This window comes from Bos indicus, chromosome 25 (genome assembly GCF_029378745.1).
Source record: "Bos indicus isolate NIAB-ARS_2022 breed Sahiwal x Tharparkar chromosome 25, NIAB-ARS_B.indTharparkar_mat_pri_1.0, whole genome shotgun sequence".
In the NCBI taxonomy this organism is placed as follows: Eukaryota; Metazoa; Chordata; class Mammalia; order Artiodactyla; family Bovidae; genus Bos; species Bos indicus.
In genome coordinates this window covers 21,139,700-21,154,649 of record NC_091784.1, presented here as the reverse complement: position 1 = coordinate 21,154,649, position 14,950 = coordinate 21,139,700, and the positions used below count along the sequence as shown (strand labels likewise).

Here is a 14,950-nt window from a genome sequence, read left to right as displayed (position 1 = left end):
ACCCCGTATCCATCACCCTCTCCTTTACCTCGACCTGCTGTTTCACTGTGTGAGGCTTCCCTAGTCGCCTAGAAAGTACCTGGAGGAAAAGCACTCTGAAACTGTGGTAGAACCACATGAAATTCTCCGTCTGAACCTCAGCCTCACTGTTCCAGAAATGGAGCCTCCTACAACAGCACTGCCGGAGTATCACACGTGCTGCTAACAGGACAGCATGTGCCAGACACCAGGCTTTGTGCTAACACTTTTAATCCTCACTACAATTTAATAAGGTTGATACTACTGTTATCTTTTTTTTTTTTCTTACAGAAAAGAATCTAAGGCACAGAAAGCTTCCATTGCACAGCAAACGAGCAACTGAAGCATGGCTTGAAAGCAGGCAGTCGGATCTGAGAACCCACTTTCTTCACACAAAGCTCTACTGCCTCCTAGCGGTAATTAACCATCCTTAGACCACAAGTTTCAGACTCCCTGGTGATGCTGATTAAATGCAGTTTCTTGGGCCATTCCAGGTGTTGATTCAGAATCCTGCTGTAAATAGAGAGTTTTCAACATGCTTCACCAGGGAGAAGTCAAAGATGAGATCCTTAGCAGAAGCAATATGCACCTTAATTAAAAGTATTCGAAAGTCATGATATTTAATTTTTGACTGCATTGGGTCTTCATTGCTGCACGTTGGCTTTCTTTGTTTGTGGCAAGCAGGGACCACTCTCTAGTCGTGGTGTGTTGGCTCAGTAGTTAGGGCACACAGGCTTAGTTGCTCCACAACATGTGAGATCTTCCCAAACCAGGGATCAAACCCATGTCACCTGCATTGACAGGCAGATTCTTAACCACTAGGCCACCAGGGAAGTCCATGAAATTATCCTTTAATGAAGCAGTTATTTTTTTAAATGTGCAGATAACCCAAAAGAGGAAAATAGCATTTCTAAATAGCAAGTTAAATGGTATTTGTGTAATTGCTTTAGGACAATCTTCCCAAAATAAAATGAAAACAAATGTTATAGTCTGTAAATGTTTTCCAGTCGCCCTATGTAGTGTACAATTTATGAGTCTTGACAAATGCATAACAACTCTGTGTGTGTGTTAGTCGCTCAGTTGTGTCTCACTCTGCGATCCCATGGACTGTAGCCCACCAGGCTCCTCTGTCCATGGAATTCTCCAGGCAAGAATACTGGAGTGGGTAGCTATCCCCTTCTCCAGGGGATATTCCCAACCCAGGGATCGAACCTGGGTCGCCTGCACTGCAGGCAGATTCTTTACCGTCTGAGCCACCAGGGAAGCCCACCTGCTGTTGTTCTTTAGTTACTAAGTCGTGTCCAGCTCTTTGCAACCCTGTGGACTGTAGCCCGCCAGGTTCCTCTGTCCACGGGATTTCCCAGGCAAGAACACTGGAGTGGGTAGCTATTTCCTTCTCCAGGGGATCTTCCCAACCCAGAAATCGAACCTGAGTCTCCTGCTTCACAGGCGGATTATTTACCTCTGAGCCCCCCAGAAGCGTCACTTAGAATATAACACATCCTTTTTCACCAGGAAATGCTAGTTCTGGGTGTGGGGATCAGGGAGGGTCTGGAGGCCACCAGTTCTGGTCAGAGGTTTGGTTAGGTAGCCAAGGTAGAAGGGAAACAGGCAGCTCATCTCACATATTCCAAGCTCTTGAATACAGTGACCTCAACTGTACTAACAGAAGCAATTTCAACATTCGGCTAGGCTAAGGCTCGTTAGAAATCAATGATTTGAAAAAGCAAAACATAAAAACTAATGAATTCAGTCTACAATTTTTTATTTTTTTACAATTGCCCTTGTGTACCCTTTCATTGTATTAACTGACACTTCATTGCATTTAACAAAGGTAATCCCAGGTAAATTTCGTGTTGATGCTTATTTTTCCAAATTCTCAACTTTTCCAGCATTTGTAGAAAAAGCAAGAGAATTCCAGAAAAACATCTATTTCTGCTTCATGGACTACACTAAAGCCTTTGACTGTGTGGATCACAACAAACTGGAAAAGTCTTAAAGAGATGGGCATACCAGACCACCTCCTGACAAACCTGTATTCAGGTCAAGAAGCAACACTTAGAACCAGACATGGAACAACAGAGTGGATCCAAATTGGGAAAGGAGTACGTCAAGGCTGTATATTGTCACCCTGCTTATTTAACTTACATGCAGAGTACATCATGAGAAAAGCTGGGCTGGATGAAGCACAAGGTGGAATCAAGATTGCCGGGAGAAATATCAATAACCTCAGATAGGCAGATGACACCACCCTTATGGCAGAAAGCAAAGAGGAACTAAAGAGCCTCTTGATGAAGGTGAAAGAGGAGAATGAAAAACCTGGCTTAAAACTCAGCATTCAAAAAACTAAGATCTTGGCATCCAGCGCATTCACTTCATGGCAAATAAATGGGGAAACAATGGAAACAGTGACAGACTTTATTTTCTTGGGCTCCAAAATCACTGCAGATGATGACTGCAGCCATGAAATTAAAAGATGCTTGCTCCATGGAAGAAAAGCAATGACCATATTAAAAAACAGAGCATTACTAGACAGCATATTAAAAAACAGAGACATTACTTTGCCTACAAGGGTTGTAATAGTAAGTTATGGTTTTTCCAGTAGTCATGTATGGATGTGAGAGTTGGACCATAAAGAAGGCTGAGAGGGGTAGGGGAAAAAAAAAAAAAAAACGGCTGAGCACCAAAGATTTGATGCTTTTGAACTGTAGTTGGAGAAGACCCTTGAGAGTCCCTTGGACTGCAAGCAGATCAAATCAGCCCATCTTAAAGGAAATCGATCCTGAATGTTCATTGGAAGCACTGATGCTGAAGCTGAAGTTCCAATACTTTGGCCACCTGATGCGAAGAGCCGACTCATTGGAAAAGACCCTGATGCTGGGAAAAATTGAAGGCAGGAGGAGAAGAGACGACAGAGGATGACATGGTTGGATGGCATCACCGACTCAATGGACATGAATTTGAGCAAAGTCCAGGAGATGGTGAAGGACAGGGAAGCCTGGTGTGCTGCAGTCCATGGGGTGGCCAAGAGTCTGACACAGCTGAGCAACAACCAACATTTATAACCTTTAAACAAGTTTTCAGTTTGGTATCACTGAAGTTCTGTAAATAATGAAGTTCAAGAAACATTTTATCTCAATTAAAAAGTATTCTGAACTCTACTTGAAGTTGTCTCAAATACCTCGGCAAGGACTCATTTCAGTGTATTCTCTGGGGCCTAATCAGAACTGAGCTTCTGCAAGCTTCACTTCAGTCATGCCACTGCTGGGCTTAGCAGGATGTGGCCTCTCTGACGCTGGATCAGTGTTGCTCTCTGCCTATAGCCTTCCCACAATATTTATCTGTATAGGATTTTTCCTCAGAGTGGACTCTCTTGTGTTTATTGAGATTTGAAGCTGAAGGCTTGCCCACATGCAGAACATTCAAAAGGTTTCTCTAGTGTGTGGATTTTGAGATGATGAATAAGACCTGACTTCTGACTGAAGGCTTTGCCACACTCTTTCTGAACATCAGGGAATTCATAACAAGGAGAAGCATTCACTGATGTTCAGAAAGATGTTCTCCGCTTGTGAAGGGGCTTCCCCAGTGGCTCAGTAGTTAAAGAATCTTGCTGCAATGCAGGAGACCTGGGTTCCATCACTGGGTTGTGAAGATCCCCTGGAGGAGGGCATGGCAACCCACTCTAGTATTCTTGCCTGCAGAATCCCATGGACAGAGGAGCCTGGTGGGCTATAGTCCATAGGGTCCCAAATATATCAGACATGACTGAGTGAATAACATCCACATATACCCTTGTGACAGCCTTGCCACATTCAGGACATCGGTAGGTCTTATCCCCCATGTGGATTCTTTTGTGATTTCTCAGGCCAGTTAATTGTGTGAAGGTCTCCCCACACTCATCACACATATGTTTTCTTGGTTTAGAAGGTTTCCATGCTTCCCTCCTAACTTGTGTTAAGCCTGAGTGCTGACTGAGGGCTTCACTACACTCATCACATTTATAGGGCTTCTCCCCAGTGTGACTTCTCTGAGGAATGATCAGGGTTGAGTTCAATCGAAAGTTTTTTCCATACTCACCACATTCGTAAGGTTTTTCCCCTGAGTGAATTCTGTGATATATTACAGGTTCTGAGCTCTGACTAAAAGTTCACCCGCATACAGATCATCATTCAAAAAGTTTCTCTCCAGTGTGGATTCTCCAGAGTTGGTTAAGTCCTGCATACTGAGTGAAGGCTTTTGCACATACTTTACATTCATAGAGTTTTTACTGTGAATTCCCTGATGTTTAGTAAGATTTGAACATTGCCACCACAATCAAAATGCAGGGTATTTCCATTGCCTAAAATCCCTGTGTCCCTTTGTAGCCAAGCTGTCTCCCCGCCTTCGGGCCCTGGCAACCACTCAGGTGTTTGCTGCCCTGATAGTTTTGCCTTCTCCAGAATGTGATGTAAATGGAATCGTACAGTAGATAATCTTTAAGTCTAACTTCTTTCACTTAGCATAATGCATCTGACAGTCCTTTATGCTGTCGTTGGTATCAGCAGTATCGCTTTTGCACTGACGCGTAGCATTCCACTGAGTAGACGTCCCACACCTTGTGCGCCAGCTGACCAACTGGAGGACACTTGTTTCTAGTTTGGAGGGGGGTAATTATAAAGCCATAAACAAATGTGTACATATTTGGAGCAAACATTGTTTTTCTTTCTTCTGAGCAAATAGCTTGCAGTGGGAATTCTGCGGTACATGTCAAGTGTATGTTTAAATTTATAAGAAGCTGCCAAAACCCAGAGCAGCTGGACCATTTTAATTCTACCAGGAAGCATGAGTGTTTCTGGGTGCTCCACCATCTTGTCAACATGCAGTATTATTAGCTTGTATTTTAAAATTCTGTTCATTGAAATATGGATTTTCTTTTTTTTTTTTTCCATGCCATGCAGCTTGCAGGATCCTATTCCCTGACCAGGGATCAAACCCAGGCCCACAGTGGTGAAAGTACAGAGTCCTAACCACTGGACTGCCAGGGAATTCTCATATTATTAGCTTTTGTTTTAGCCATTCTAATAGTTACATAGTGATATCTCATTGTGGTTTTTAATTTGGATTTTCCTAATGACCAACAATGTTAAACATCTTTTCTTGTACTTGTTTTCCATCTGTGTATCTTCTTTGGTGGGATGTCTGTTCAAGTATTTGTCCATTTTTAAAATTGGGTTGTTTGTTATCTGTTCATTAGTTGTGAGAGTTATTATTCTACCTGCAAGTCCTTTAAAAAAGATGAACTTTGAAAATGTTTTTCCCCAGTCTATGGCTCATCGTTTCTTTTTCTTAACAGTATCTTTCAGTGGGGCCTCTCTGGTGGCTCAGTGATGAAGAATCTGCCCACCAATGCAGGAGATGTGGGTTCAGTTCCTGGATAGGGAAGATTCCCTGCGGAAGGGCATGGCAACACACTTCAGTATTCTTGCCTGGCAAGTTCCATGAACAGAGGAGCCGGGCAGGTTACAGTCCATAGGATCACAAAGAGTCAGACACAACTGAAGCAACTTAGCATAAATGCATGCATCTGGAGGTTTGTACCTTTTGACCACCTTCATCCAATCCCCACTTCCCCTTCCCCTCCACCATCTCCGACAACCACAAATCTGATCTCTTTTTCCATGAGGTTGTTTGTTGCTTTTGAATTATACTTGATATGCAACACTATGTCAGTTCCTGGTATACAGCATAGTGATTCTATATTTCTATACACTTCAAAATGATCACCATGATAAATCTAATTACCATCTGTCACCATGCAAAGATATTACATAATTATTGACTTATGTTCCCCACACTGTACATTTCATATCCAACACTAATTTATTTTGTAATTGAAAGTTTATAAGTTTATATCTTTCAGCCTCCACCTATTTCTCTTCTCCTCCATCTCCCCCCTCTGGCAACCACCCATAGATTGTTTTGACTATTCAGGGTCTTGTGTGTTTTCATACAAATTTTAGAATTATTTGTTCTAACTCTGTGGAACATACCATTGGTATTTTGATAGGGATTGCAATGAATCTTGATAACTTTGGTTTGGTCATTTTAACAATATTAATTCTTCTAAGCTATGAACGTGGTATATCTTTCAACTGTGTGCATTTTCCTCTTTTTCTGGATGCTCTTAAGTTGAGTAATTCTTATTATTGTATCTCCACTATTGGTTTTTATTTGTGCCTCACTTTAAAAATATGTGTTTAATAATTGCCCTAGAGTTTAGAATTAAAATCTTTAATTAATTAGATTCTACCTTAAAATATTGTATCTCTTCCCACCTAGCGTAAGAATCTTATGACACCCCATTCCTCCCATATTCTAGGGTATTTTTTCCTACATTTTATTTTTGCATATTCTGTGATTCTATAATACATTATATACATGACTGCTCTTTTACTTCAGATGGTCAATCACCTTTTATTGAAAATTTTATTGAAGTAATTGTGGATTCACATGCGGTAAGAAATGATACAGAGATTCGTGTCCCTTAACCCTGTTTACTCTAATGGTAACATCTTGCAAGCTGTAGTATAATATCACAACCAGAATCGACACTGATAGTAATACAATCTACTGATCTCATTCTGATTCCCAGCCTTACTTTATGTCTGTGTGTGTGTTTAGCTCCATACAGTTTTGCCACATATAGGTTTACGTATTCGCCACCACGGTCAAGATTCAGAGCAGTTTCATCACCACAAAGATTGCTCACATTATCCTTTCGTAACCACGCCGATTTCTCTACCTCCTCACCCTGTCCCAAACCCCCAAAGACCATAAATCTGTTCTCCGTTTCTAAGACTCTGTTATTTTAAAAACTGTTACATAAACTAGTCATACAGTATGCAACATTTTGTGACTGGCTTTTTTCGCTCAGTATAATTCCCTGGAGAGTCATCCAAGTTGTACCATTTTTACTGTAGAATAGTATTTGATGGGTTGTGTGTATCACAGTTTATTTAACTATTTTCCTGTTGGAGGACATCAGAGCTGTTCAGTTTGGGGCTATTGTGAATAAAGCTGCTATGAATAGTCATTCACAGGTTATTGTCTAAACATAAGGTTTTTGTTTCTCTGGGATAAATGCGCAAGAGTGCAATTGCTGGTTTGCGTGACAATTGCACGTTTAGTTTTAATAAGAAACCGCAAAACTGTATTCCAGACTGGCATTACCACTTTCCAGTGGTATGTAAACATATGAGGGATCCTCATTTACCTTTTAAAGTGATTGAAAATAAGAAAAAAATGTCTTTTATACTTATCTTCATTTTAATCACTTTCAGAGATTTTTATTTCTTAGTAAAGATCCAGGATTCTACCTGGTAACTTTCTTGAGCATTTCATATAATGCAGGTCTGTTGGTACTGAATTCTCTCAGCTTTTGTTTGTCTGAAAAGTCTTTATTTCCCCTTGACTTTTAAAGACATTTACACTGTGTATAAAATTCTGGGTTAACAGATTTTTTTCTTTCAAAATTTTCAAGATATTATTCCATTGTCTTAAGTCTTAATAGTTTCTGACTTACAGTGTGCGGTTATTAATTCTGATTTTTGTTCCTCTGTATGTAACATGTCTTACTTATCTAGCTGCCTTCAATAATTCATCCTTATCTTTGGTTTTTATCAGTTTGATAAAATGATCAAATGTGTCCCTCATATTGATGTGTCCATCATATGATATGGTTTTGCCTTATAAGTTTGTTTGTATATTCTTCCTGGTATTTTATTTATCCTGGTTCTCTGAGCTACTTGGATCTTGAGTTTCTTGGTTTGCTGTCTTTTATTATGTGAAAACAACAAACAAACAAATAACAAACTCTTGATTATTGTTTCTTTAAACATTTCTTGTGACCTGGTCTCTTTTTCTTCTTCTTTTCTTTGGCATTTCATTCAAATGTATGTTTGACTGCTCCATATTGTCCCAAATATCTTGGGTATTCTATTTTCTCTGTCTCCTCTTTCTTGTGTGTGTTTCAGCTTGAATACAGGTATGTCTTGGCGATCTTGTGATTTAGTTCCAGATCACCATAATAATGTGAATACCACATGAATTTTTTGGTTCCCCAGTGAATCTAGAAGTTGTGTCTACAGTATGTGAAAGTGAAAGTGTTAATCACTCAGTCATGTCCGACTCTTGGTGACCCGGTGGACTGAAGCCTTCCAGGCTCCTCTGTCCATGGAATTCTCTAAACAAGAATACTGGAGTGGTTGCCATTTCTTTCTTCAGGGCATCTTCCCAACCCAGGGATTGAACCAAGGTCTTCTGCATTGCAGGCAGATTTTTTACTGTCGAACTACCAGGGACGCGTACTATACTGTAGTCTGTTAAATGTGCAATAACGTTATGTCAAAAACTCAGTGTACACACTACTATATATAAAATAGATAACTAATAAGAACCTACTGTATTACAGAGAGAACTCTACTCAATACTCTGTAATGACCTATATGGGAAAAGAATCTAAACAAGAGTGGATATATATAACTGATTCACTTCACTGTACACCTGAAACTAACACAACATTGTAAATCAACTGTATGCACGCGTGCTAAGTCACTTCAGTCGTGTCCGACTGTTTGCGGCCCTATCTACTATAGCCTCCCAGGATCCTCTGTCCATGGGATTCTCCAGACAAGAATACTGGACTGGGTTGCCATGCCCTCCTCTGTAAGTCAACTATACTCCAATACAAATTTTTAAAAAACCCTATGTACATAATTTTAAAACACTTTGTTGCTTAAAAAATGCTGACCATTATCTGAGGCTTCAGAGAATTGTAATGTTTTTGCATAGTAACATCAGAGATCACGGATCACAGATCACTATAACAAATATAATAATGAAAATTTTAGAAATACGGTAAGAATTACCAAGAAGTGAGAAAATGCTTCTGGGAAAATGATGCTGATAGACTTGCTTGTCTCAGGGTTGCCACAAAACTTCAATTTATAAAAAGAGCAGTGTCTGTGGAGTGCAATAAAGTGAAGCACAGTAGACTGAGGTATGCCTCTAATTTCCATTGATGTATCTTCAAGTTCACTGATTCTCTCCTCACAGGATATGCTGCACATTACAGTTTACACAAATACAAATTTCTTCACAATCTTTAGCTTCCCTTTTAAGATTAAGTGTGTGAATTTATGATTAACAGATCTTGCTGGAAGATAATGCCATCAACATCACCATCTCTGGCCTTCCCCGTCTCCAGGCCCTGATAGAACTTTGCTGATTTCAGGGAAAGCAAAAAGAAAACAAATTCAGGAACTGTACCATTTTGCACTCTCTTACTGCAAAGGCCTGGCTTGAATCAGAGAACTCAGAATATGAATCAGGTCTATTCCACCTACACCCCTTACACTTCTTATTGAACATGCCCACCCACAGACCAAGTAGCAGCAACACAGACAGTCCTTTTGTGAAGTACACCCAGTGGTAAGCTAGCTGGTGAGAGCCATTGCTAACTTTTCAGGAATTCTCAAGCTAGATTTTTAAAAGGCCATTATTTTAAAATTATATATAAACTTATGCATGGATGCATGCTTAGTCACTCAGACATGTCCAACTCTTTGCAACCCCATGGACTGTAGCCTCCCAGGCTCCTCTGTCCATGGAATTCTCCAGGCAAGAATAGTAGAATGGGTAGCCATATCCTTCTCCAGAGGATCTTGTCAACCCAGGGATCAAACTCTGGTCTCCTGCATTGCAGACAGATTCTTTACTGGCTGAGCCAACAGGGAAGTCCATATATACATATTGATGTTCAGTAGCTCAACTGTGTCCGTCTCTTTGTGACCCCATGGACTGCAGCATGCCAGGTTTCCCTGTCCTTCAGTACCTCCCAGAGCTTGCTCAAACCCATGTCCATTGAGTAGATGATGCCATCCAACCATCTCATCTTCTGTTGCCCCCTTCTCCTCCTGCCCTCAATCTTTCCCAGCAGCAGGGTCTTTTCCAGTGAGTCAGCTCTTGGCATCAGGTGACCAAAGTACTGGAGCTTCAGCTTCAGCATCAGTCCTTCCAATGAATATTCAGGGTTGATTTCCTTTAGGATTGACTGGTCTCCTTACAGTCCAAGGGACTCTCAAGAGTCTTCTCCAGCACCACAATTAGAAAACATCAATTCTTTAGCACTCAGCCTTCTTTATGGTCCAACCTTCACATCCATACATGACTACTGGAAAAAACCATAGCTTTGACGATATGGACCTTGGTTGGCAAAGTAATGTCTCTGCTGTTTAATAAGATGTCTAGGTTTGTCATAGCTTTCCTTCCAAGGAGCAAGCATCTTTTAATTTCATGGCTGCAGTCACCATCCACAGTGATTTTATATATATATATATATATATATAAAATCATATATATACATTATATTAAATGTATATACATATGTGTGTGTATATATATATACACATTATATTAAAAACAGAGGTGAGAGCTCAAAACACTATTCATTTTTTATTTTTATTCTTTATTTTTTTCGCCATACCTTGCAGCACGTGAGATCTTAGTTCCCCAGCTAGGGACTGAACCCACACTCCCTGCAGTGGAAGCATGGAGTCTTAACCACTGGACCACCAAGGAAGTCTCTCTGTAATGTTATTAATGTCTATTCTATATGTGATAGAATGTGTATATGTGATATGACATGTGTATATGGAATTATGATTTTTGTTTTGCTTTCTAATTTTACAATGGTATGCTACTTAGCACTTCTCAAATCTGTGTTCACTGATATTACATTTGTAGCTTGAAATTAGCCATGTTAGATGTATTAACACCATGAAAATTAGTGTAAACTTCTGCTTTGTTTTGTTGATTGTCTAATCCAGGGGTCAGCAAACTTTTTTGGTGAAGAGCCAAAGAGTATTTTAAGCTTTGCAACCACATGCAGTTTCTGTTGCATAGTTTTAATTATAAGCCTTTAAAATGTAAAAATTATGCTTAGATCTCATGCGTGCATGTGTGCTCAGTCATGGCCAACTCTTTGCAACCCCATGGGCTATAGCCTGCCAGGCTCTTCTGCTCATGGAATTTTTCCAGGCAAGAATACTAGAGTAGAATACCATTTTCCTACTCCAAGGGATCTTCCTGATCCAGAGATCAAACCCGCATCTCTTTTGTCTCCTGCATTAGCAGGAAGATTCTGTATCACTGCACCACTGGGGAAGCCTGTTACTGTACAAAAATGGGCCAAAGGTTGGATTTGGCCCAGGAGTGATAGTTTGCCGACCCCTGGACTAGATTTAAGGAAGCAATAAAATGTTAATAATGCAGATTAACCCAAAATAATGCAGATTAAACTCAAAACTGTCATGTCTGTAGCTGGTACACTGTGGAAAATATGAGAAATTCAGAACTATTCTTTCCAGTACTAAAAACCTATCATTCAATTAATCAAAGAGGTTGCTCATGTCGTGGCTGACTGAGTGCAGTTCTGAAGTGTGTCTTCATTATTTGTTTTGTCTTACTCATTAACATAAACAAAATATAAAACAATATTTAGGTTGGAACTACACTCCTTGGTTAATGACATGGGTGACTTTTTTTGGAATTGAATGATAATCAAGCATTTATCCATAGTTTTGATTTCATGATTTTTGTTGCCAATTATAGAAACTTCTAATGGAATATGGAATTTGAAAGAAATAGCAAGTTATGGGACTTCCCTAACAGTGCAGTGGTTCAGCCTCGGTTCTTCCATTGCAGGCAATACAGGTTCAATCCCTGGTGAGGGAGCCGAAATCCTGCATGACTCACCCTGTGGCCAAAAAATTAGGAAAAAGAAAAAGAAATAGCAAGTCATGCTGAAATTATAGGTAGATGGAATTTCCAAAAAAGGAGTCATGTTTTATTATGATTTGTAAGTCATATACTGTACATATTTTTATCAGTAAAATTTATAATAAAATGACATATGTATATATGCTTACTTTTTTCCCATAGAGCCAATCATTAAGCATTTCTATCACATCAGTGTGTCCCAATGTCTCATGCTGGATGTGTCTTATCACTCCTGGATGAGAGAATCTAGACAGGCGCACAGAGTTCGAGTCAGTTAGATGAAGGTGGGTGACTGAACTGAAATTTCTGGTTCTCAGCCAGTTGAGAGAGAGAAGAGAAGACAGAGAGACAATGAGAGAGAAAAGACTGAAGGTGACAGAAACAATCAAAGGCACCCTGACTCTCCCCTCTAGTCCTGTTTTATTTCCTGTCCCAGATGCCCATGAATTTATCTACTGCATCCTTACCGGAAACCTCTCTTTAAGACAGCTGAATTCCTGCCTCTTCACAACCAAAAGCTCTGCAACCAAGACAGTGAACCACATAAATCTGGACTATATGAGTCCTCTAATCCTGGTCCCTGAGTTTCCCAAATCTGATGACTATTAATCACAGGAAATCTACAGACAATGGTGATAAAGTATTACTTAATGAAAACGGGGGGCATGTATCACTAATAAAATCAGTCAAATAAGCAATATGGGGCTTTAAAAAAAAATAAAAGAAAGTGGCACACATAGTCAGGTAAGTTCTGGGAGACCCAAAGCAACTCATATAGCAATTCAGGGGTAAGGAGTGAAAGGTTGTGTTCAGGCAGTTAGACCACTTGGAAACAGCCAACTTAATTCATATTTAACGTTCTTTTAAAAATATTTATTTATTTATTTGGCTATGCTGGGTCTTAGTTGTGGCATGCAAAATTTTTTAGTTGTGGCATGTGGAATCTTAAGTCGCAGGACATAGAATCTACTTCCCTGACCAGGGATCGAACCCAGGCCCCCTGCATTGGGAGCACAGAGTCTTAGCCAATGGACCACCAGGGAAGTCCCCATATTTAACATTCTTATTATGGAGTCAAAAACTTCTACATTTGATGGACTTTTATTTGTTTGTTTGTTTTATTTTTTTCCTAAACAAATCAGAGGTTATAAAGAACAGTTTTGCCCTCTGGCATAATGTAACTCTATGAAAACAAGCAACTGAAGTTCATTTGACTCTTGTAATGGCTGGTGTCACCCTCAGAAGGCCCCTGTGTAGTCTGTCTTCTTCCTGATGGAGAATGGGCTCCAAACCAGGATCTGAATTGCTGCGATGCCCAGTGGGACCAGGCAAATCAAATTAAACATGGCCTCATGAAGATCTAAGATTGTACTGAGAGGGAAAAAAATATTGAAACACAGTTAGTTTCTCCAGTGGCTTCTTTTCTTATTAACTCAAAGCTATACAACAAGAAGTTTCAGAGAAGTTTTGATATCTATTGAGTCCATTTAAAAAGTAAATGTAACTTTTTATCAAATAATTTTGATTCTTTCAAATAACTGAATAAGTAAATAATCCCTACCTTCCGGTGGGTTATACCAGGGGAGGCTGATACGTACTCCTTTGATCACAATGCCTGCGGAGTAGTGCTGTGGCCACAGTGAAGGGCCCCACACTGGGCGCAGGAGGACAGAGGTGGAGGTGGTACAATGCATATGTGTATCTACATACTCATATCACTTTCGTCTTGAAATCACCATCCAGAGAGTTTCAAAGAGGCAGGAGCTGGGCATTCATTTTTATTACTAAACTGACTTCCCTTCTACACAATTTGAGATTATGAGAGGAAACCAGGCTTAATAATAATATTAAGAAATGACACAACTTTTTCTGCCAAGAACTTCATTAAGCCCAAGATGCCTATGGTTCTCATCATTTATTAAGCCCAATATGCCTATTATATTTAGTAGATCATACTTTTTCATTCAAATCATACACAGCAAAAGAGGCCTCCTGGTTATTTGGGGGCTGATTATATGGTTTGCAGCTTCTCTTTGGTTACTTGGGCTATCTAAAACAGCACCTCATTAATTCAGCCAATTGAGGAGATAAGTGGAAAGGTCAAACTATATGGTACAAGAAAAGGAGGTGGTTTGTTATATTTCATACCAGAATCAGTTGATATTACCAGAACCTATTGATATTACCAGAACCTATGTATCATTCACTCATTTAAAAAATAGGTATTGTGTGATTATTAATGTGCTAGGCATTGGGTTCAGGACTGGTTATCCAATGGTGCAAAACTGAGTTTCTACTTCATGGAGCCCACCTCCCAGTTCTGTAGATAGACCTTAATCAAGTCATCATAAATAAGATTGACTTACCCATGATTACAAATGAAGAAAAAATGCTGAGATGAAAAAAAGCAAAGTATTAGATAGGAGCTCATAGTCAGAGCATTTGCAGGTAGAGTCTGGAGAAGTTTCTCCCAGGGAAGTGGGATTTGAGCTGAGTCCTGAAGAATAAGTAGATATTAACTAGAAGACCTCTGAGTAGAATCATGGGAAAACATCCAAGCATTGCTACCTCCACCTCTAAAGGCCACAGGCAGGAAAGTTGGGCGCTCTGGACTGGATTGTGTTTGCTTCCTATTACTGCTTCACAAAACCACTCTTCACCTTGAGTCCTACTCAATCCAAGAATTGATGACTATGACTTTCCCATTCTTTGCTCCTCTGCTGTTACTTTCTGGGCTCTGAGACAATCACAAAGACATGGGCCATCAACTGGACTTCCCAACACATGCTGACTGTAGCCTCTAGAAGTAACAGAGGAGTCCATAATGCTGTCAGGATGCAGTTACATTTCTGCTCCACCCAGACTATCGATGGAAAGCTTCATTTCTAGGTGCACATGGTGTTTTGTCTTCCTAGCATTTCTTCCTTTAAGAAAAATCTTCTGCCCTCTTCCACAGTAAGCCTGTTTCAGTCCTGAAGATTCATTGGACGTCGACTACCCTGCTCCCACCCCAATGTCAGGCATACACCGAGACCTGGTCAGAGTCAGGCTATAGCTACTGTCTCAGGAATGCACATGTGACTCATGCAAAGCCTTTCAGGGTCCAGCTCGGAGC

General features: G+C 40.1%; 1 protein-coding gene across 5 annotated transcripts in view; it reads right to left on the bottom strand.

Annotated features, from left to right (window-relative positions):
* Window positions 1–10,539: 10,539 nt before the first annotated feature.
* The window catches only part of LOC109578495 (transmembrane protein 180-like), a 43,393-nt gene continuing 38,982 nt past the window's right edge, over window positions 10,540–14,950 (bottom strand). For all 5 annotated transcript variants that reach the window (XM_070779790.1, XM_070779789.1, XM_070779791.1 and 2 more), the window contains one exon: window positions 10,540–13,206. In XM_070779790.1, coding sequence (XP_070635891.1) covers window positions 13,074–13,206 — 133 coding nt within the window. In that variant the 3' untranslated portion in view covers window positions 10,540–13,073. The remainder of the gene's footprint in view (window positions 13,207–14,950) is intronic.